Source organism: Hibiscus syriacus, unplaced genomic scaffold (genome assembly GCF_006381635.1).
Source record: "Hibiscus syriacus cultivar Baekdansim isolate YM2019G1 unplaced genomic scaffold, ASM638163v2 tig00116951_pilon, whole genome shotgun sequence".
In the NCBI taxonomy this organism is placed as follows: Eukaryota; Viridiplantae; Streptophyta; class Magnoliopsida; order Malvales; family Malvaceae; genus Hibiscus; species Hibiscus syriacus.
Genome location: NW_024063482.1, coordinates 5,539,815 through 5,563,913, shown reverse-complemented (window position 1 = coordinate 5,563,913; position 24,099 = coordinate 5,539,815). Strand labels below are relative to the sequence as shown.

The 24,099-nt window shown below is 34.9% G+C and overlaps 1 protein-coding gene, 1 long non-coding RNA gene and 4 pseudogenes across 2 annotated transcripts; 4 read left to right on the top strand and 2 right to left on the bottom strand.

Annotated features, from left to right (window-relative positions):
* Positions 1-948: 948 nt before the first annotated feature.
* LOC120188882 lies at positions 949-2,931 on the top strand (annotated as a pseudogene).
* Positions 2,932-3,317: 386 nt separating this feature from the next.
* Positions 3,318-8,525, bottom strand: LOC120188534 (annotated as a pseudogene).
* A 1,140-nt stretch (positions 8,526-9,665) lies between these two features.
* LOC120188706 lies at positions 9,666-14,356 on the top strand (annotated as a pseudogene).
* Positions 14,357-15,891: 1,535 nt separating this feature from the next.
* LOC120188533 lies at positions 15,892-18,883 on the top strand (annotated as a pseudogene).
* Positions 18,884-19,542: 659 nt separating this feature from the next.
* On the bottom strand, positions 19,543-20,261 carry LOC120188832. Its single transcript, XM_039192221.1, has one exon. It carries the CDS (start codon positions 20,152-20,154, stop codon positions 19,660-19,662), a length of 495 nt encoding a protein of 164 aa, XP_039048152.1. The 5' UTR covers positions 20,155-20,261; the 3' UTR covers positions 19,543-19,659.
* A 2,217-nt stretch (positions 20,262-22,478) lies between these two features.
* On the top strand, positions 22,479-22,899 carry LOC120188850. The gene is made up of 3 exons (XR_005522448.1): positions 22,479-22,529; positions 22,680-22,712; positions 22,799-22,899. It is a non-coding gene; the product is annotated as an uncharacterized LOC120188850 (long non-coding RNA).
* Positions 22,900-24,099: the final 1,200 nt, after the last annotated feature.

The following is a 24,099-nucleotide window of genomic DNA, read 5'->3' as shown; positions in this document are numbered from 1 at the left end:
TGGGCTATATGTAATGTAATGAAGAAACATTAATTTAACACATAATTATGCGCGTAAAACTTCGATATAAGTCCAAGGTATATAAATAAACTCATATGGATTTAATTTTTCTTTATATGAGATTTTATGTTATAGACTAATTCACCAAATCATTAAATCTTAATTATATATGAAGTCAAACTTAGGAAAAATTTTGTTGATATAAATAAGTTCAACTCGTCAGTCATGAGTGGTTCATCTCTTCTGATTTACATGGAGAATAGCAATCAGTGAAAGAACAATCTTAACCAATGTTTTTTGTGTGAATTAGAATTCAAGAACTCATAAAGAAAAGGAAAAAAACTGACAAAAAATAAGAGAGGTGTGTCATTTTTCTCCTTTCTCGAGATAATATTATGATTATAGAACGATTAGTGTCAATTATATAATGGGGATAGCTTTCTAACTTAACCATGACTAAGTTTTATTATATTATATCGTTAAAGGTCTAACAATAGAACTTTCACAAAACTAATTTTTGAAATGATAGGCTAGGGTTAATATTACTATAAATATTATAACTCTTTATAATTTCTACAGACGGACGTGACGTGAAAACAAAATGAAGAGAGACTTAGTATTGGACCATTGGTGGAGGATTCAAGCAGCCCCACATGCAAGAAACAAAATATCCAAATCTCAAATCAAACATGAAGAACATGGGAAGTGACATGCCAAACTGAAGTGTGAACATCCAAAGGGTAGTTGTCAACAGAAAAAAAAAAACTATGTATTCAACCTTCTTTATTTCCAACATCCTGACTCTTGAATTATTTATTCACATACGTATTCCGTTGCATGTCTCAGCAATTTCCCAATAAGCACATTTTTTTTTATAATTATTTTGTATAACTAATGGCCATAGCATAAACAATGTGCCAGTTCACCCCTATATATTCATTTCTCCATCGGCCATAGTTCGCCAGCAATTCACTACTCTCCTCTCTCGCCTTGCATTGCTCCCCTTCAAAAGCTTACCTTTCATTTCTTTTAAATTTTAATGGATCGACTCTCGAAATGCAACGCAAATTATGTACCACTTACCCCTTTGATGTTCCTCAAAAGGGCTAGCAATTCTTATGCTGATCGTACCTCCATCATCTACGAGAATATTCGCTTCACATGGCGTCAAACCTCTGAGCGTTGTTGTCGTCTTGCTTCGTCTACGGTCTCTTAACATACATAAGAATCAGTTGTAAGTTCATTCAATCATTCATTCGTATTTGATGTGTGTAAATTAATGTTTCTTCCGTTAATGTTAAATGGAATTGTTTTGTAGGTGTCTGTGTTGGCTCCTAATATTCCGGCCATGTACGAGATGCATTTTGCTGTCCCCATGGCAGGGGCTGTTCTCAACACCATCAATACCAGGCTCGACGCTAAGAACATCGCCACCCCATTCTTCGTCACTCTGAGGCCAAGGCTTTTTTCGTCGACTATCAGTACGTGCAGTTGGCTGGCGAGGCTCTTCGGATGTTGATGGCTGAACAAGGCCATTCCTCAAACATGCCGCTTGTGATTGTCATTGATGACTTAGACTCTCCCAGTGGTGTTCGGCTTGGGGAGTTGGAGTACGGGAGTTGATTCACACTGGAAATCCGGGATTCGTCCCCGTCGAAATCCATGACGAGTGGGATCCTATTGCGCTCAATTACACGTCGGGAACTACATCGGAACCAAAAGGGGTTGTTTATAGCCACCGAGGCGCGTATCTTAGCACTTTAAGTTTGATTTTAGGGTGGGAAATGGGAAATGAGCCGGTCTATCTCTGGTCTCTCCCCATGTTCCATTGCAACGGTTGGACCTTACATGGGGCGTTGCAGCCCGAGGTGGGACTAATGTTGCATACGCAATACCTCTGCGTACGACATGTACCGAAGCATAGCAACTCACGAAGTAACACATGTGCTGCGCGCCCACGTGTTCAATATCCTCCTTGAGGCCAAACCGGACGAACGCCGTCCGAGTCCTCACGGTGGTGCACCCCCTCCAGCGTCATTGCTCGAGAAAATGGAACATCTCGGTTTCCACATAACGCACGCTTACGGTATGACGGAAGCCACTGGCCCGGCTTTAGTCTGCGAGTGGCAAGCCAAGTGGAACCATTTGTCCAACGAACGGAAAGCGAAACTCAAAGCACGACAAGGGATCAGCGTACTGACGCTGGAAGATGTAGACGTGAAGGACATGGAAACCATGGCAAGTGTCCCGCATGATGGGAAAACCATAGGCGAAATTGTTTTGCGTGGAAGTAGCATAATGAAAGGATATCTCAAAGACGAAGAGGCAACCTCTAAAGCCTTCAAAGACGGATGGTTCTTCACCGGCGATGTCGGAGTCATACACCCGGACGGATACCTAGAAATAAAGGACCGATCAAAGGATGTCATCATCTCTGGCGGCGAAAACATCAGCAGTGTCGAGCTCGAATCGGTTCTGTACAAACACCCCAGAGTTCTAGAGGCCGCAGTGGTGGCAATGCCGCACCCTCGGTGGGGGAGAGCCCTTGCGCTTTCATATCGGTGCGAGAGAACGAGAGTGGAGAAACGGAGGATGTGAGAGAAACGGATATCATAGCTTACTGCCGCAAAAACCTGCCGCATTTCATGGTGCCGAAGAAGGTCAAATTTCTGTCACAGTTGCCGAAGACTTCTACAGGGAAAGTACAGAAATTTCAGCTGAGAGCTATGGCCAAAAGTTTTCAACTTACAGAGAAGAAGTCTACGCAAGTGAATAAGGAAATTCCAGGATACCATGGGGAGCAACAACATGAGCAGATTCTGGCATTATCACGCCTTTGAAAGTCAAAATTATTATATTTACTACAGTCCAAGCCATTAATGTTGGAATAAACTATATATGTGCGAGTCCATGTATACAGCCTACTCTTTGATTTTTTTTTGCTTTTTTAAATATATTTTACTACATAATTTTTGAATTAATTTTTTAAAATAAGTTTAACATTTGATATTGAATTAGAAAATAAAGCTATGAACGTTCATAGAACAGTAGATTCTACCTCAATATTCCCAAACAATGCTTACTTGTAGTAATCTTACATTGTCCTCAGTAGTTAATATTGAGAAACCAAACAAAATATTAGGACTCCGAATTTAAAATCTATCGTTACTGAGTATAATATAAGATTATCCGAACCAAACACATCTATATAATTAAAAATTACAATTAAAATCAAGATAAACTTGTGTTCAACTATGGATAGGCATCAGCTTCCTTTCTTAAGCTTTCAACCTTCCGATTGACAACTATAAGTTAAATTACACAAATTGGGTCAGCAGATCCATCAGAACAACAATGTACACAACCAAGGAAATAGTGAAGAAAATTCCCATTTTTTTCCAAAGCAACCCAAATTCATTCCAACTAACATTTTTCTCTCTTAGTGTCCTTTGATCCATCCCCCATTTTCTCATTCATGGCATCTTCTTCTTCTTCCTCAATATACAAGAGAAGCACAAGCATGCAAAGGAAGGCACTTAAAGCTTTCTTGCATTGCTTGTGAAGGCCATGATTCCCATGCACTTCCCTTGGACAAATGCATTTTGGTGTGTTGTTGCCTCGGTGAATCGTAAGCCGGTTGCTGTCATTGCATTTTGGTGACCTTTGACTGTTTGAGATGGCATCGTGTGGTGGAACAATGTGTTGGCAACTTGAGAAGTCGAAATGAACATCCCGTGGTTAACTTTGATGTCTTCGACGACCTCGAAGCTCGGTGAGCTAGCGAGATCATCCATGGTGCCCTCATCCAGAAAGTGATCGCTGGGGTCGTCGTCAATGAAACCTCGCGTGAAATCTTCAATTTCTGCATTGTTGATCCCGGTGTCATTGAATTCAATAGTGTTGTAATGTTGTCCGCTTCCTGCATGTAAAAAGAAATAGAACTTATGACTATGAGAAAGGAACACAGAGAGTAGCACGTGTTTGAATTTGTGGTATGCGTACTTTGAATGTCATGTCTTCATTCCTTGCAGAACTCGAAATATTTTCAATTGGAATAATCTTGTTTTCTTCCATAAAACAATACTGTGATTCCGATCAAGTAAAAGGAATAAACAAGAATTGTGCGTCAAATTAGAAAGGTTAAATTTTGATTTTAGTATAAGGACTAAATCTAAAAGTTGAGCATAGTAGAGGGATTAAAACTATAATTAAACCAATTATTAACTATTTTAAGAAGAGATACCTGCTCAAGATCTTTGCTTGACATCCCCACCCATCTCAAATTCTCAACCATTCTCTCCTCGCTTATGTCCATTGACCTTGTGATGGATTCTTCCAATGGTTTATGCATGTATGGTGGATGCCTCATCTCGTTCACTTGGTTTTGGTGCATGCCACTGGCAGTCATGAAAGTGAAATCATTAGCACCGTTGCTAGAATTAGCCCCCCAAGCATCTCCCTGGATAAGAATCTCCTCCAATATCGGTTTCGTGCTGGCTTTCATGTGTTGGACCTGTCATCATCAACTTATAGTTGGTGATCAGTCCACCATGAGGGTAATCTTCCACCTCCAATGGAGGCAATGCAAGCCGGTGTTGTAACCTTGCACATTCTTGTGCTACATCTACCTGCATAAGAAGTATTTAAAACCATGGGGCCAAATTGATTGACTTCAAAACTGACAGGGACTTAACAAGTATTTAAACCAAAAATGGTATAAGTTTATTTTGTCTAATCCCATAACTGATTAAAGGACTTAAAAGTAACCAATTCAAACAAGTTTGAGAACATGGTTTATTTTCATTATTTCAAAAAGATTAGGGACTTAAAGAGTAAATGAATCGGAAACTTATAGTTGTATAAATTGTTTACCTTAGATGGATGATAGGGTAAGGTTTCGTAGTTAGGAAATCCAAATGCATCTTGGGACATCCATTTAACATCGTTGGTATTGCAAATGTCAATAGATGATCGACCGAGGACACTCGACGAACTATCGACCGGTATCGAGAAATGGGAACTCTCTTCGCACCTGCCCTCGGAATACAATTCGAGGCTCAATGAATGTTCACAGGCCATCCGATTCGAAGTCGAGACATGTTGGTAGTCCTCCCCGGCAATCTTGGGGGCAATTGCAGTTTTCTTGAATACACGGCAAAGGGCATAAGCATCCTGCAGGAGGAACCAGTAGAGTGATTTCATGCGATTGCATGTATGACCAAAACAAAGCCTTAAGAATTGTGGAAACGATGAGGTTACCTGCAAGCCTAGCGAAGCCGATTCGCATTCTCTTTTGTTGAGACGATACTCGTGCATGACCCAATTTGTTCGAGTACCGTGGGGTGCTCGTCCTCGGTAGTAAACCAGGGTTTTCTTCATCCCCACGGCATGTGTTTGAGAGTTCACTTTCCTGTCTTTCCCAGTGGCTTTCCGGTAGCCGGATTTCGTTGCTCGGCTCGACCTTGATCCATGACGGTAATTAGGATCTCGAGGGCTGAAAAGTACCATTCCATATCTTTGCTAGGTAACGATGATATTCCTGCAAGTTTAATATTTCCTCATATATCCATCCATTGATCTAGTATTATAAAAGTTTATATTAAAAAAACTTCTCTTTCAATTATTATTATTATTATTATTATTATTATTATTATTATTATTATTATTATTATTATTATTATTATTATTATTATTATTATTATTATTATTATTATTATTATTATTTCAAAATAATAAGATTCGAACTTTTTTAATCTTATCTAATACTTCATCCCATTAAAAATGGAGAAAATGAATACCTGGTAAGTCCCAAGGCTCGCACTTGTAGAGATCGACTTCAGGGATGATCTCCAATTCAATTTTGCATCTATTGATCTTGATTTTTTTTAGTATTGTATCAAATTGTGGTTGCGGATTTTGTTACAGATACGGTGTCGCGATTGCTGCAGACGTTACGTAATGTGTTGCGGTTGTCACGGGCGTAATCTCTTTCTCAAAAATCAAAATACGTCTAAAATATTATATTTATACATTTACAGTTATCTTTTAATATATTAATATTAATATACTCTTTTAATATTTTATTTTGAAAATAAAAATTTAATTTCATAGATAAAAATTTATTAAAAATAAATATAAACTATAGAATTGTTATAATACTGGATAATGTGTAATAATAATTATAATGTTAATGAATAACATACAAACAATATCACTAAAATCATATCAAAATTTTACATTGTAACATAAAATGTTCATTTTACATAACTTAGAAATAAAAAATACATATCTACAAATATAAAAATTCTATATTTTACAGTTCACCACCAAAATGAATGGTGTGGCGAATCTAAAGCATTTACATCTTCGTCATTGTGGTTTTGATTCATTCCTATTCCGTGTTAAGAAGAAATCACATTATGTGCATCATAAGATGCATCATTGCTAAGAAACATGTTGTATGATAAATGATGACCAAAAAATCCATAACTTGGATTTTGTTCAAGGTAAAGTGGATAACATGAATTTGGTTGGTAAGAATGAGAACCATGAGATGATTCATTAATTTCATTATTATTTGTAGCTAAACTTTATTTTATTTATAATATTATTTATTTATTTTGTTAATGAATATTTTTTTTTTTTTTTATAATATTATTTATTTATTATTCTTTATATATATTAAATAAAATTTTATAGTTTCATAGTAAATAGATAAAATACATATACTATTATGGCATTATAAAGTGAATTTCTCTTATACAAATTTATATAATAATAAATAAACATATAATTATGATACTTAATGTTAATATAAAAATTTAATTTAAAATTAATCATGAATTTTAATTTTAAAATAACTTAATAAATAATTTAATTAATTCAAATTTAAGTAATTAATTTTAAATATAACTTTTACGATATTATTAATGATATATATTTATAATCTAATTTTAAGAATTAAATTAGAATAATTCATCTATGTAATTTTATATGTCATATAATTTAAAGTTTGTTGCGACATTGCGGCACAATTTATAGCGTATTGTGGTGTTACGTAACGATTTTTGACAGCAACAATCGTAATGCGATTCACTTATCACGTTGTGGTCTTTAAAGAAGACGATGGGAAGAGAGAGAGAAAATGGTTTTAATATGAAGACAAAAAGAAGAAGAAGAAGACTGCCAAACCGCCCCCTTTGGATCGCTTTTTGTAGCTTTTGATTTTATATAATCAAATGACCTTTTCCCTCTGCAAATAAATATTTGGTTTGAAGCTTTTTGGTGTGGGTTTGCCTTCGTTTACGATTATGCCACGCTTCATGCAATGTGCTTGCTACGAATCTAGGCTTCGTACCTCTCCACGTGGCAATACCCCGTTTTTTGGCGTCGCCTTGCTTCACCGGTTTCCTCTTCTTTCAAGTCTATGTTTGCCCGCCACCTTCTTCACCGTTCATATTAGAGCTTGGAGCTTACTTGAACCTCAAACTTTGTTCAATTTCTCTATTTTTTGAGTATGGCGATTTAAGTGTATATAGGAAACTATAAGTTTTATTGATTAAATTTACGTTTTTTATAAAAAAAAATATATTTTCGAGTAAAAATAAGATTTTTTTTTATATTTTTATCGAATCGGATTAGATGTGAGTTTTTATCTTAAAATTATGATCAAAATTTGGGTTGGATGAGACCTCCTAAATGATATGATGACAAAATTATTCTCCAATATTTTTTTTTGTCCCTTTTCTTTTGTTGTGGAGCATTTTATTATGCAATATTTAAGTTTTGATCAAAATAGTTTATGTTAGAAGAAAATTGTTAATTGATTAACGATCAACGTATATTATTAACATGATATTTTCACACGTTCCTAATTGATGACGTGACATATGCCACATCATTTGTTTGATGATGTGGTACATATCAATCATCACTTTAATGATGTAGTATGAGACATGTCATCAATCAAACACATGTGAAAATGTAATTTCAGTAATATGTATTGATAGTTAGTCAACTAATAGTTTTCATTTAAAATGTGTTTTTTTGATCAAAAATGAAATATTTAAACTCAAATATTCCAAAAAAATGAATGAGGGGCAACATGACCGTTTAGGTAAATATTAGGAGTTAGTTTGTCACTATATCTCCCTAATATAAGTTAACCGAATTTGAATTTGAATTTGAATAGAGAAATTAATCAAAAATTCAACGAAACCCAACCAGTTGCCATCCGTGAGGAGCCATGAACTAATACCTAGACGTGCATGTTCTTTCAAATGCCACGCCGTTTAATATTGGACATTCTCTCTAGGATTCACGTTAAGGTGGTAAGGATGGATGTATAATTTTATGTCGGATAAAATTTTAACAGGAGGTAAACTTATAAAATTTCATGGACGAAATAAATTTTCAATAAAAAATATATAAAATAATTTGAAACATATTATAATTTTAAATTTTTAGAAATGACGATTATTTCAACCCACCTCCTCGGTCCATACCTGATCAAGGGCCTCCTCCATTGCATGTGCGTTTGCAAGAGATTCATCTGTTTCACTTGCGATCCTGAATTTGCACGCCTCCACCTTTCTCGATCACCCCTTCACATTGTATCCAAGACTATCCCCACCCAAATATGGTCTTCAGTTAGCCCACGTTGAAGCCCATGGTGCAAGAATCTCAATTTTACACAGTGGGCCAAATCTGAGGTACCCACTCGTGATTTTCTTGACATGAGTGCATGCAATGGTTTGCTTTGTTTAGCTGGACTAGAAGAATATAATATCGCCATTTCTCTGTCTATAACCCAATTTTGGGCGAATATATTAGAATCAAACCGTCTTGTAAAGATGGAGATAGAGTCAGAGTCGAATGAAACTTTCTTAAATCTAAATTGAATAATGAGTAAAGAGATGTTATAAGTCGGATTTGAATAAATTAAAAATTGAATCCGAATTAACTTATGATCATTCTAAGTAAATTAATAAATGGTCATTAGGTTTAATAATTTTTTCTTTATTAATTCAAAGGTGACTGACAGTAGTCTGATGGTAGATGACGTGATTTTTTCTTAATGAATCAGTTTCCACCAATAAAATTGTAACACGTGACATTATCTCATTGGTTCGAAAAATCTAAAAATGTAAAAACTCTTATATGAAAGCAGGGATTCAAGCCAGGACTTCTTGTAAAATGTACCCATGATCAACCATTTCGCCAAAGCAAGAACTTATTGTATTTTTCATAAAAATAATATATAAATTAAGTTGTTGTGGGAAAATATTTGAAAATAATATGTAAACTTTATAATAACACCAACTATAACATGAATTGAAATTACAATCTTAGAATATCATATCATTTTGAATAAAAATATAAATTCAACACCAAATTAAGAAAGTTGACAAGTTCAGAGACTAAATGGGAAAAATTCAGGAACCAAATTACAAAAAGTAATAAGTTCAAGGGCATAACGTGACTTTTTATAACTAACCGGAGCCATCACGATCACTGCGATTGGGTCAGGTGCCAAGCTGTCCGTCATGCTTGCTTCCTTCCTACGAATGATTCTAAATACTATTATTTATATATTGAAAATTTGGTAACCACAGATGCGAATTTCAGGAGGCTGGTTGAAATTTTAGTTTAAAAGCTCACACACACATCCTCTTCTCTCCACACTCTGTACACTTTGCCTTCTCTCTCGATTTCATTGTATTTGTTATTGTTCTTGTTATCATCACTGTTGTTTTCCAATGGAAAAACTGGATCGCATCAAATCTCACCTTCCTTCGCTTTCTCAAATCAGGTACGTTTCTTTGATTCATTTCCGTGCTTTTCATTCATTTTCTCGGAGAATTTGTTATTAACGATGATATTGATATTGATAATCATAATTCTGCTATTTGATGATTTCGCAGTGAAAATGAGAAAAACGGATTCCTCAACCTCGTCTCCCGCTATCTCAGGTAATGTCTCCGTTTCAATTCAAGCCTTTTTTCCTGTTTTCTTTGATCGTTATTAGATTTTTAATTACGATATTGAAAGTGGCCATTGAATTGTTAAAAAAAGTGGAGAAGCACAGCATGTAGATTGGAGTAAGATCCAAACACCGACTGATGAAGTCGTTGTTCCTTATGACACATTGGCTCCGGTTCCTGAAGGTGATTATTCTTATTTGATTTTAATCCATTCAAACAAAAAAGTGAATGTGCAGATCGACTTTTGTTTGATCTAATAAGTTAATCTAAATGCAGATCCAGCTGAAACTAAGAAGCTATTGGACAAACTTGTTGTTCTAAAGCTTAATGGTGGCTTGGGGACAACTATGGGATGCACTGGTCCTAAGTATGCTCTTTTTCTTCCTAATCATCATTTGTAATTATTTTTATGTTTTGCATTGCTCAGTAACAATTATTTAATTGTTCTTTTGTTTGATTCCCGTCCCCCCCGAAAACAGATCTGTCATTCAAGTCCGCAGTGGATTCACATTTCTTGATCTAATTGTTTCTCAGATTCTGGTTATAAATTTTCCTTCGCTTTTAAGTTGTTGATTTTCGTGTCTGTCTTATGTTGTAAGATGCAGCTCATTTAAAAACTGTCTTTTTCCTTGGTTTGAACAGAATCTTAATACGAAATACGGATGTAGTGTTCCATTGGTGCTGATGAACTCATTCAATACTCATGATGACACAATGAAGGTTTCTTTCTGGATCTATATAACTTTTTCTCTTAACCTCAACCGGTTTATTTTTATTTTCATTAGCATTCGATCTAATTTTCATATAATTCTTGTTCAATGCAGATTGTCGAAACGTATGCCAATGTAAACGTTAAAATTCACATCTTTAATCAGGTTGATATATTGAATTTCACCTTCTCAAGATTCAATTTAGACTCGACAACATAAAACAGAGATCCATTACTTGTATTCTATTATCTCTGATTTCTCCCCTCGTTTCTTGTATTTGCATAGAGCCAATATCCTCGCCTGGTTGCGGAAGATTTTACTCCTTTCCCTTGCAAAGGCCAGCCGGGCAAGGATGGATGGTAAACTTTTTTGCTCTATTTGCTTCTTTTCGGTTAATCTAGTCACTCCATTATGGTTAGGATGCATGCCAATATTAAATGGTAAACTACAGCTAAAGATGAATATAAATTTAAAGATCTGAATGTAAAACCACTATAATATTTTGAAGCTTTGAATTGGTCTTATAAAAGGATGGATGTATCATAAAGGAAAAGTGGTTAGTCTTAATTCAAGAAAGTATGGGGAATTAATGTGACATTAATGTTTAGAGTTTCAGAATTTTCTTACAGTATTCGTGAACAAGAACCCATTCCTAAGAAAAGCGTTAATTGTGTTTGTTGTTTTCAAAACTGAGCTATGAATGTTTTTTGGGGTATGTTTCTTAGTTTAACACATTCACAAGATAGTTGAAGAGAGTCGGAGTTTTTGAAAATGAAGGATAATGTTTTCACTGGATTCTGTATGCTGTAATGGTGGATTAAGTTATTAGACTGATTCTCAAAGTTGCATCCATATTTTCTATAATGTTCCATATTTGCACCCACTTGAATGGTTCATAATGAATAAATTTACTTATCCCAGTTCTTCTAGTTATCTTCACTTCTTGCATTCATTAGCTTTGTGGATTATTGGAGCAATTGACTTTTCTTTTTCCTTTTGAATTGCTTGTTTGATGGTAATCTCTTTACTAGAGCATTTTTTCTTGATGAAGGTATCCTCCTGGTCATGGTGACGTGTTCCAATCTCTAAAGAACAGTGGCAAGCTTGATACTTTCTTATCAGAGGTTGTGGCTGCAATGCAATGTGATCTTTTTCCAAAACAATTGATGCATAGGTTTTTTCTGCTAAGTTATTTGTTTTCATTGTTCCTTACAGGGCAAGGAGTACGTGTTTGTTGCCAACTCAACAACCTGGGTGCTCTTGTTGACTTGAGTATCCTCATTTTGGTTTCCTGTGTATTTAGTTATCATACAACTTGGATGCTACTGTTGAGTATTCTCGAGTTTTTCCCCCTGGCAATGTCAGTCCTTGACAGGTGTTCTAGAAATTTTGAACCATTTGATCCAGAACAAGAGTGAATATTGTATGGAGGTACAAGAAGAGAACTATAAGCTGTGCTATTTGGTTTCCTAGCTTTGTGGTTATTGCTATATTACTTTGTTTTTGTAGGTGACACCCAAACCTTAGCTGATGTGAAGGGTGGTACTCTTATTTCTTATGAAGGAAAAGTTCAGGCATGAAATGAACTCTTATTTGCTTTTAGAATTTGTCTTTCAATCCTCTCTCCATGTGGTAACAGAAGTATATCCGAGGTTTTAAAGATAAAGTTCCTATCTTTCTTTTAAGCACCAAATATAGGAACGTGGGAGTATAATAACTGTTTCACATTTTTTTACTATAATGGCTTATTGGCTTGGTAAACAAATGCATAAACCACCTCATACTAAAACTTTGTTAATAAATTTTTCTATTGTAGAATAAAAAATAATAATAATTGTTTTTTAGATTTTCCTATTTCAGAACAATTGAAATTATTGTTGGTTTTCACTACTGCAAAATTTAAAAAGTACGAGTTATACTTTAATCTTCGTATCTTTAGAATAATGAAAAACCTGGAGTTATTTCTGCAGAAAAGAACTAATTGCAGTTAACCATAAGAATTTACTGCTCAATGGTGATCATGATAGTAACCTATTTTAGTGCTTAAAGGTGAATCACCAACCGAGAAAGAAAACGAATGTTTCCTACTATAACTAATGTTTCCTCTTCCCCGTTTGAAAGGAAGAGAAAATAATGAAATTAGACATTAACTGACGTAATTTTATTCATTTGTGTGATTCAGCTCCTTGAAATTGCACAAGTTCCTGATGCACATGTAAGTTATCCGTTTTCCATCTTTCTTTGTCTACTGGTTCTGCACCACTGTCATACACTAAAACACTGTCAAAAGATAAATATTTTTCAGGTGTATGGCTGATACTATTCTCTTTGTAACAGGTCAATGAATTCAAGTCCATAGAGAAATTCAAAATTTTCAATACAAACAATTTGTAAGTTCCCCTTCGTTAAAATAATGTCAACTGCTTATTGGTTTGGCGCTAATGATTTTATTTACAGGTGGGTGAACCTGAATGCAATAAAGAGGCTTGTGGAAGCTGATGCTCTCAAGATGGAGATCATTCCAAACCCAAAGGTTTGTATCTTTTTTTTCCCTTTACCATCTTGCCTCTGGTAGAATTCCGATTTCCAAATAATAAAATCGGCTGCAGGAGGTCGATGGAGTCAAAGTTCTTCAACTGGAAACTGCAGCTGGTGCAGCAATCAGGGTATAAAATGCACTGTTTACAGTTATGATGCATTATAATGTTAAAAAAATGGTCTAATTGTGTTATTTCCCTATTAAACAAGTTCTTTGATCGTGCTATTGGTATCAACGTACATCGATCACGATTCCTTCCGGTGAAGGCGACTTCAGATTTGCTTCTTGTCCAGGTTATTTTCTTCTTCCTCTAACAGTGCACCCTGGATAGTAATCACAAGCTTCCTTAACGCATCCTGGTGTTTTCTTTTGCAGTCCGACCTTTACACCTTAGCCGACGGCAACGTTAGCCGTAATAGTGCTAGAGCAAATCCTGAAAACCCATCCATTGAATTGGGGCCTGAATTCAAGAAGGTAAGTACTAAACGTGTTGATATTGCACTTTCATATCAATGCTGTTGTTTCCACGTTGATTTTTTTTTAATCTGCTCAACAGGTTAGCAACTTCTTAAGCCGGTTCAAGTCAATCCCAAGCATAATTGATCTCGACAGCCTTAGCGTGAGTGGTGATGTGTGGTTCGGTGCTAATATTGTTCTCAAGGTATTTTACACCATTCAGCGTACGATGATGTGCTAATTTTGCTCTTTATGCGAAAGGTTCATATGGTATGCTTCTAGTTTTTCCGCTTGACACGCTTAACTCATTATTTTTTACAGGGGAAAGTGAAAATTGCTGCAAAAGAGGGGGTAAAGTTGGAGATTCCTGATGGAGCCGTACTCGCAAACAAGGTAAGACACCTGGATAAGTAGGAATTGACCGAATAAAAATGATCGGACAGTCATTCTTTTAAAAATTTAATTTTATGTCCGTCCGTGACAAAGATGAATGAGATAATGATATTTTCCTTGTTGCCATTACCGGGATTGGTTTTGTTTTTGCTAATTCGTGTGTAATTTTTTTTATGGCTAGGAAATCAATGGCCCCGAAGACTTATCCGGCTAAAGGTTGAATGTTTCGATCTTGCAATGGGAGGATCCATTTCATATCGGAAAATAAAACCATTGTTCTATGGTTTTGTTCTCTTCTTTTTACTTTCTGCATTAGTCAATAATAATTTCTCCGTTGTTGTAATGCCATAGAACTTTGGGTCACATCATTTTCTTTTCGATTTTGAAATATATCAATTTTGCTATTAGTAATATTGATTGTTTTCTACGGATATTCATAATATTGAAATGAAATAAATAATTTTTTATCTTAAATTATGTAATTAGTTTTATTATATATTTATTTACTTTCACACATATTTAGATTTATCATTTAAAGGTCTATTTATTATTGATAATAACCAGTCCCCTATAAAACTCGATCCAATCAAATTTAAAATATAAACTCAATATATAATAAACTCCACCCAATACCTTATTCAGGGTTGGAAGTGCAGGGGGTGTCGGTTGGTGATGGAATATGTTTGTTGTTTTGTATTGAGTTGTATGTTGAATACCTTTTTCGTAGTGCTGTGGTTTAGTTGTTTTAGCTTATCCATTCCCATGGTTGTGTGCTGTCGATGTAAACAATATGCTGCGGTTGTGCTTTTGGCCATGGGACTGTTTCTTTGATTTGCTGTTTTGTACTTTTGTTTCGTTACACACTTGTTTGGGGTACTCTTTTTTTCTTTATGTAGGTTAGGAAAGATTTATAACAAGGTGACTGCCTTTTAATATATATATATATATATATATATATAAACTTAATTAAAATTTTCAAATAATTAATTAAATATAGAATTAAATTATCAAATATGAAATAATCCTATTTAATTGTTATATTAATTTAATTAACTGCGTATAGACATTTAATTTGAGTACGATACTTTTATTTTTCTAATATATAGTTTAATTAAAAAATCAATTTACTTACTATCAGTTGGTATACTATAATAACTTAGATTATTTAAGGAAATTAAGTGCTTAAATTAATCTAAGTGACTAAAAAATCAATTTAGTTTAGTTGATTTTAGAAATAATTTTTTTTAGTTAAATTTCAATAATTTAATCAATTTGTTCATTACTAAAATGAGCTGCCGCCTCCCATATTTCCCCCATACACATTGCTACCTTCTTGTATTTTCTTCCCCGTCTCTGCTTTCACTCCATTTTCTCTCTTCTTTTTCTTTTCATTTTCTTCCCCTTTTCTCTTTGTCTCCCTCACCTTCAGCTTGTGGCCACCTCCATATATCTCACTCACCGCCCCTCTTTTCCTCACTTAATCTCACATTGTCGCCAGCTTTGACCCTCTTCCACTCTGCTCCTCAACAACACATTGGGTAAGTAGTGACTCTTGTTGATTTCTGTATATTCTCTCTCTCTCTCTCTCTTATATTTTGTGAACTTTTGGGCTTCATTGTTTTCTTTCTTAATTTCTCTTGATTCGATCATCTCCGTATTATAACTATAGGTTTGCTTTAAATATTATTGTTTCTCTTTGATGAGTGCTTTTTCTTCTTGCTGAAATTTGACCTAAACGTCTATTTTGGTGGCAGTAGTTTCAGGAAGTTTGAATCCTTTTACTGGAAAGGGGGGAAACCAGTATGCGTTCATGGACAGCAGCGGAGTCAGACATGGTAGCGAAGAATCGATTAGTAGGGTTCCTACTATGGCAATCGATTCTAAGTAGCTTGATTTACTTGGCGTTCGCGATAACGATCGTGTACTGGCGCTCCTTCACCGCGATCTTCATCTCCTTTTTCAGCTTTCATCTCTCCCAGCTGCTCTTCTCGGTGTCCCTCTCGACCGTCTTATCTCCCCAGCCTAAACTTAGACGCATTTTGCCGGTGTTGCTGGCCGCGGCGGCTGTTTCGGGTTCTCTCTCGGCGGTGTCCCTTTGTGGGTCAATGGAAAAGTGGGGTTTAAGGGTTTTGTTTCGGGGTTATTCTTTGTTGCTTTTTATATTTATAAGCTGCGATGGGTATTGCAGTTCCCCATTATTCAGGTGAATTGATGTTGTTAGTGTTTATTGTTCTAAATTGTTTCTTTTCTGTTTTATGACTTGTTTTTTTTTGCTCTCTGTCGACAGCGTCTCCTTTTCTTTATCTTCAAGATGGGGATCCATTCCGCCATTGCTAGAACATTAAATCTTTCTGCTGCAGCTTATTTATTTTCAGCTCTGCTGTTGGTATTTCTGCCACACGGTTTTGGCACTGATCTCGAGCTCGGAAACTTTTTTTCTCAACATATAATCTCGTACGCTGCCGGCTTTTCTATGTTTCTCTGTTGGGAGTTGACTCACCATTTGCATCAGGTTGGTTTGAAACATATCAAAATTATTATCATTTCTTACACATTGTGTGATTAAGGTTCAAATTACTGTTATTTCTTACACTTTTAGGCCAAGTAAATCACCTTTCTAATGCCTAGACATATTCTCTTTGACCTATAGTGCTTCTTTGTGAATGAAGAACTCATGATTTAGGTGTCGGATTCGAAAGAGGATAAAATCTCTAAATAGATTCTATTCATGCACTGTTAATTATGTCGGTCAATTAAGCATCTGTACTCATAGTTGTTGCCTAAGAAACACAGCCATTCTTGCTTCTTCTTTCTCGTCTTCCAAAGCAGCTAGTTCCTCTTTTATATTCCATCTTCCCGACCTTCATAGCTGTATTGCTCATCAACTATTTGTAGTTTACCAAATCTCTTGTCTGCGCTCAAAATGCTAAACTGATATCTTCTTCTTGGTTAATGTTTCACAGCTACTGATGTTTCTTAATATAAATCTTTCATTTCACTTATAATCATGTTCTATTATAGGTGCTACATACAAAAAGGTTCATATTTGCACCACCGAAAGGATCGGCAGCAGCAGAAACGAATCCAAGTGAGCCTCTCCTAGCTGCACTAGAGGAGACCTCTCCAGCTTCCTTTCTGAAATATCTTGCATACCTTGATCTTTGTATGGTTTGTGAGAATAATGTTGACTACTGGCGTCGAGCGGCCTTCTTTGAAGAAACTGGTGAGACTTACAAAAGAGTTGCAGCTGTATGCTTGAGACCTTTGGATCAGCTTGCATCAAAGTTGGTCCAAGGCTTTGAAGGTTCTTCAGATGATAGAACATGCTCAATATCTGGCCAGTTGCAGTCATCAACTGACCGCCAGAATTCAAATGCTCTGAACTAATGAACGACTTCCAGGTATGGCACCATATTCTAGAGTCGTGCATGCATCCATTCCGCGTGTTCTTCATGTAGGACACCACAATGATAGAGTCCAAACATGTAACTTGAAGTTAATTGCTGGTTTATTTGTGTAATTTGTTCATTTACGATTATAAAGAGGAGTAACACAAAGCTTTGATTGATGGCTGAATAGAAGGAAAGGGAAGGGCAAATAAATTATATAATGTTATGTAATATAATATAGTAAATTGATCTCCAAGTTATTCACCTTATGTGCAATACATATCCAACACTCACTGCCATCTCTGGGTAACTATGTATGTTTTCCAACATGACTTTCTTTTGTAGGTTTATTTGCTTAAATGCTCTTGTTGTGGGTTCTCTTGTTTCTGTCATCGCTTGCTATATATAACCTTATTGCATATCGAGAACATTGAAGGCAGTGGAGCATTGCTTTTTGAGGCTAATCGTGCTCATCTGAGGTTGGATTTTACCCTTTTTAGTAATGTCCGATGTTTTTCTCTTGCATGAAAATTCATGTATATTCATCGACTACTTGGTTCATTTTTTGCTTTTCTATGGGGGTTTTGAGCAATGTAGATCAATTAATTTGTATTGTACTGAACAAGCCAAATTTAATAATACATTTGTTGTTGCCTTTTTACAGGTATACACATGGTCTGCTCGAGCAATTGCTTCCTTGACTGCACACTCGTGAAAAGAAGATAGATTCGGAGTTGCTCAACTCTCGGGTAGCAATGCCGCTGTCATCTCAACGCTCATAGCTTCTTTGCTTGCTGTTGAGACATTGATGGGGAAAAATATAAGCTTGCAACCATCTCATAATTTGATGGGAGCATTTGGCACTAAATCGGCTACTTTCAGTGCCGGAAGAAGAGATGCTAGAGACGGAAAAAGGAGAGATGACCCACTATATGCAAAAGCATACGCCATGGCTGATGTTTTAAGGACTTCAATTTACTGCATCGTGTCTGCTTTCCACCATGAGATGCTGGCTAGTGCCAAAGCAGGCCTTCTCCAGAAGGATTGGATCACCAGTGGCAAACCTCCGTTTGGAACTCGCGAGTTGCTGTCGCAGAAATTGCATCTTTTCCTTGATTTCCAAGCAAGTTAAACTATTATAACAGGAAAAAAATAGAAAATGTTGTTTCAGAGGATTGAATGCTGGCATATCTCACATTTGGGCTCATCGTCCCTTTACTGGTGCTTTTGTCGGACCAAATCAGCCGTCATGGAAAATTTAACCAAAAGTGAGGACTATAGGTGCTTTTCCATTTCTATTGTCTCTGAAAGAAAAGACTTGTAAGGTTTTGATGTTGCAGCATTATGCTATGATTAAGCGTCTCACATGATATGAATTAATTACCATATTTTGTTGCAAAGTTTTGGAATTCTATCTTTTAAAATGGTTTCGATTCGATATATATATATATATATATATATATATATATATATATATATATATATATATATATATATGTCATTGTGAATTTGGAGAGAAAATCAATTATGCTGTATTAAATGAAGAATCCAAAAGCAATTATTATATCTAAGGTCGATTAAATATAAGCTGATAATGGAATGAATGCAACATAATTAGTATTTAAACCCATTTAATTCACATGATGTTAAAATTTAAATATTAATAATAATAAATATTAAATTAAAATATAAAATCTAACAAAAATAGATGTTAAATTAAAATTTTGAATAAATAATTTATAGTCCATTAATTTGTCAAGGAAACACTGATTGTGCGGGTAAAGTTGATTGATTAAGCTTTCTGATATATATATATATATATGGATCGTTTTAAGAGTTATTTTAATTTAAAGAACAAATATTTTTATATTATATTTTATAATCAATTTATTTATATATTATAATAATTAATTTTATTCGAAATTATATTTATTACAATATAATTTTATTTATGTATCATATTAAATGATTTTTAATATAATTACAAAAAATATATTTACAAAATGACAAAAGTGAAACAAATACAAACAAAATCTAAATCTTGTACTTATCTCAATCTCGCACAGACGCACACCTCATCCTCATAAAAACCTACACTAGTGCAATCAAATAAATAAATAAAAAGTAACGAATAAGCCGAGCCATAATGACGTCATCAATAGAGAAAGTCCGGTTCACGCTCAAATGATTCATTCGGTTTGAGACCGGTAAGCCAAGGCCGTTTTCTCCGAACCGAGGGAAACCGAAGCGTACCGGACGGAGAAAGACCGGAACCCACCGTACACGTTATCGACGTCTTCCGAATCACCGATCTGTCCCTGGCCTTCATCGAAATTCAAAGCGTAACTCAAAGGATCGTAACGGAATTGTCCGTGCCTACCGCCGCTACCGCTTTTATTCCGGTTGAATCTCCTTATAAAATTCTTCCACCGAGGACCGGCGACGATCTCGGACCATTCCCGAACCTTCTGGAATACCGTAAAGCTTCGTATCCAAAATCCAGTACCTGGCTGAACCTGTGACGACGTGCTGCTTATCCGCTGCCAAAAGGCTATACCTACGGAGGGAGTACGACGGTAGCTAAAGCAAGGGAAACAGAAGCAGCAACGAGTGTTCCGTACGAGGGAATTCGACGTCGTATCGTCGGTCATTGCTGTGTCTACATCAATTTGAGCTGCTGCCATCGTTGAGATCGAAAACCTAAATCTCTGGCTCTCTGCTTTTCTATCTCCGGTAAACGAATTTGAAGAAAGGGTTTGACTGAACAGCGAAGGAGGAGAATTCTAATAGTGTTATCCAATGAATATCAGCCATTAGATTAAAACACATTCGATCTCAACCGTTAATTTCTGATAAATATAAATATTATTAATTTATTTTATAAGATTATATGTATCATATTTGTAAAAAATAATAAAATATTAAATCTATTGTTTTGTGAAGGGTAGGCGAGATGAGTAATTCCCACAAGTTAAGCAGTTTCATTGGTGAGCCACTGGTCAACACCATTGTTGTGATTAAAAAAGGATTTGTGCAGGCAAATATTACAAATATCTCCTGTGTCCCATATGGATATTTTGTTCAAATTAAATTGCAATATTTTATAAGACTATTCCTATTTGGATTATACTTTCTCAATTAAACAACAAAGTTGAAAATAACATAAATAGAAACGTAGACAGAAATATAAAAAAAAATATTATTTATGCACTCCAAAATAATGATTTTGGTATTACTAAAGGTCTCAGATTCTTCGAGCACCATAGACTGTAAAGATGTTTAAGCTTTTATTATTGTCAAATAGTTAAGAATATTTACGAGAATTCTAAGGGAAGGAAACGAAATGCTCCCGGTGGATCTAGAAATCTAAAAAAATACAAAGGGACAGAGATGAATAATTTTATCAAACGGCCAAATGTAATTGCTCGACATGAGAAATTACTTAAATGTATTAAGTTGTTTTTAATTAATTTTTATATATTATTAGTATTTGATCTATTGATTAATTATTCAGCTTGAATCTTGTAGAAATTTATTACTATATAATACTCTCAATTCAAGTTTTTTCATTTATAATATCAATATTTTAACTTCAAACTTTTACCCAAGAGACACGGATAACTAAGTTTTTTTTATTATTAATTTGTGATTGTAAAGGAATAAAATCTATAATTAGAAGGTGATGTTTGAGGAGAAATTAAATAAAAGAATGATGTTGGGGAAAACTTCAATGTAAAGAAAAGCAATTTAGTTGGGTTGATTTTCGATTCAGCACCTAACTAAACTGTTTGACGTTCGTCTTAACTTGTGATGTGACCAAATCCTTCTCTATGCTAACTTTATTAGTTTGAGCTTTTTCATGTACTGCCACTGCTGCTTACAGAACGGCCTCAACAAGATATTACAAATGCTTGAAAACTGTCCTCCTAACAACCTTCTGTTCGGTCGCCCTTTTTTACCTTTTCTTTTCCCTTTTATTTCAAAACTCAGTTTGTTATTTTTATGTAAGAAGGGTGACCAGACCCAGAAAGCATCACTATTGTCTGATAGATACTTGAATTAGAGTACCGAGTTGCTTAACTCACCCGAGTTCCTTCCTATTATCACCCTCTCTTTTTTATTAGGGACGGAATTAAGATCAAATATTTAAAGGATAATATCAGGATATCAGAGGCCTTAATATCTTGAATTGTAGAAATTGTGCTTTTGATCCTCCTATATTATAAACGTATTGATTAATGAAAGGAACAAATTCTACTTTGATTTCAATATTTTAGAATTTAATCTTCACCCATATGATATCGAATGCTTTTATTGAAATCACAACTCCTATAGAGAGTCAACCACTCTTTTAATGTATTGAAGTATGTTTATGTGAATTTTTCCCCTAAAGAGATAATATTCAGTAAGTTCGAAATTCGAATCTCGAAAACTATAATCCTTATTCACGTATTGTGTTTCAATGAAGGCAGTAGTAAAGTTTAAGTCAGCTACATGTGAGACTCTTCAACACCTTGGATTCCTTGTTTTGAGATGGCTGGATAATGTTGGACCATAGGCTCTCATTTTTCTTCTCAAAAAAGAAAAGTAAACAACGCACATTTCTCAAGTAATCGTTAGCATAGATGGGGTTAATCACCTAATTAAATTGCTGAAATCATATCTATCTAATCACCAAGCAAATAACTCAATGTGACAAACATTTAAAAGATTCTTAATTAGTGGGTTAAGCACTTAAATTAATCACTTAATCAAAGACCAAATCAATATCCGATTTGAAGTTAGAGATTGCATTAATTAATGGAGAAAAGGGGAAAGGAGTTTAGTGGAGAATGGCAATCAAATGCGTGTGGATGAGAGGGAGATTTAATCAGAAAGTTTGGTGGAAAAATGTTGCAACAGATAAAGCACTAGAAGATAGTTACAAATCTCCAAACATTGATTCTTTGTTCCTCCCCACCATCACTTTAAATTCCACTTCCGCTCTTCTCTTGATGCATATTTGCTTCAAGGAAGCTAACCCAACATGGAGAGATCAAACCCCAAATCTGCATTAAAGGTCATCTTCTTCATTTCATTTCATGCCTTTCGATACCTCCACTTTACTTATTCTCATTTAATGTCTTTTACCACTGAGTCCACTCAATGAGTTCAATGAATAAACGTTGTTTATCTCGAGTGTGTATTGTTTCTGATTTTTTTCTGGCAGACAAAAGATCAGCTGAAAGACAAAACTTCCAAAGTAATTAACTTATTTATCTTATCCATATATTAGTTTGCACTGATCTTTGGGTTTAGAAATAAAATAAGGTAAATTTGTATGAATAGGTTGCACCAAAGCCTCCAGCCAAGGAAAATACAAGGCCACAAGAATTCAAGCTTCACACTGGACAGAGAGCTGTTAAGCGTGCCATGTTCAATTATTCCGTACGTAATTTACTCACTATGATGATTTTTTTCGGATCGAATTTTCTTGATTCGGTATCAGATGCATAAATGACGTATAATTTATTGTAATTATACGTTTAATTAATCAGGTGGCCTGTAACATCCGCAATACCGGGTTAGTGACCAAATTGTAAAGTTTCAGAATTTGATGACTAAAGTAGAAGAATGAAATAATTCAATGATTATTTGAATATAATGAAGGTTATTTGGTAATTATTAAAGGAAATTAAGGGTATTATGGTCTTTTCCTTTAAAAGATATTCTTCCCCCTTTTATAAGAGTGAAAAACGTGGGAAATTTGAAAAACATCCAGAGTTCTCTTCTTCTTTATTCTTCTTCATACGTGGGAGAGCAAGGCAAAGGTAAGTTTAATTTCAGTTGGTTAATTCTTGAGTTTTAAGCTTAGTTTTGATTCTTTGGGTATTAAATAAGCTTAAGGAAAGCTTATATGGGATTTAAACAATAAGATAAAGGAATTATGAAGGAATTTGCAATATGAGTTTTAAGATGAAATTTTGATATGGTATGGTTGTTGAAGTTTTATGGATGAATTTGACTTGTCATCAATCTAATTAAGAAGTATGAAGTGTTAGAATTGGAATTAGAACACATTGAAAATTTGGTATGATTCTTGAATCTCATATGGAAGATAGGATTTTAAGGTTTAAGATGAAATAAATGAATATAGATTGGTTTAAGTATGTGTACTAGAGTTACGAATGAAAAGGGGATGAGATATGAAGTGTTTGAGAGGAAATGAAGTAATTTTCGAGTTAAAAATATGATTTCTGGGCAAGGGGAATCGGTACCCATTCAAGGGGAACCGATACCCCTTCAAACGAACAAAAATTTCCATAATGTCATGAGGGAATCGATACCCCCTCAGTAAGGAACCGATTCCCCCTAAAGGAAAAATGTGAATATTGGTTTAATAAGTTCATTTAAGTTGCTAGTATCCAATTAAAAGGTGTAGGTATCTATTAATTGCCTCAAAATGTACATTTATGTAGATTCTGCGCGTAAAGCAATTCCGGAACATTTGGCAAGTAAGATCGATCAAGGGAAGATAAGATTGGAATGGACTAGTGAGGCAAGGTGAGTGCATACTAGTGATATGTAGTGTTTAATGGAAATAAGACTTGCGATGAGTCTATTTCCTAGAGTAATATGCATGAAGTCAT

Coding starts and splice junctions, on each gene's coding strand:
- LOC120188832 (XM_039192221.1), bottom strand. CDS start 20,154: ATGGCAGCAGCTCAAATTGATGTAGACACAGCAATGACCGACGATACG.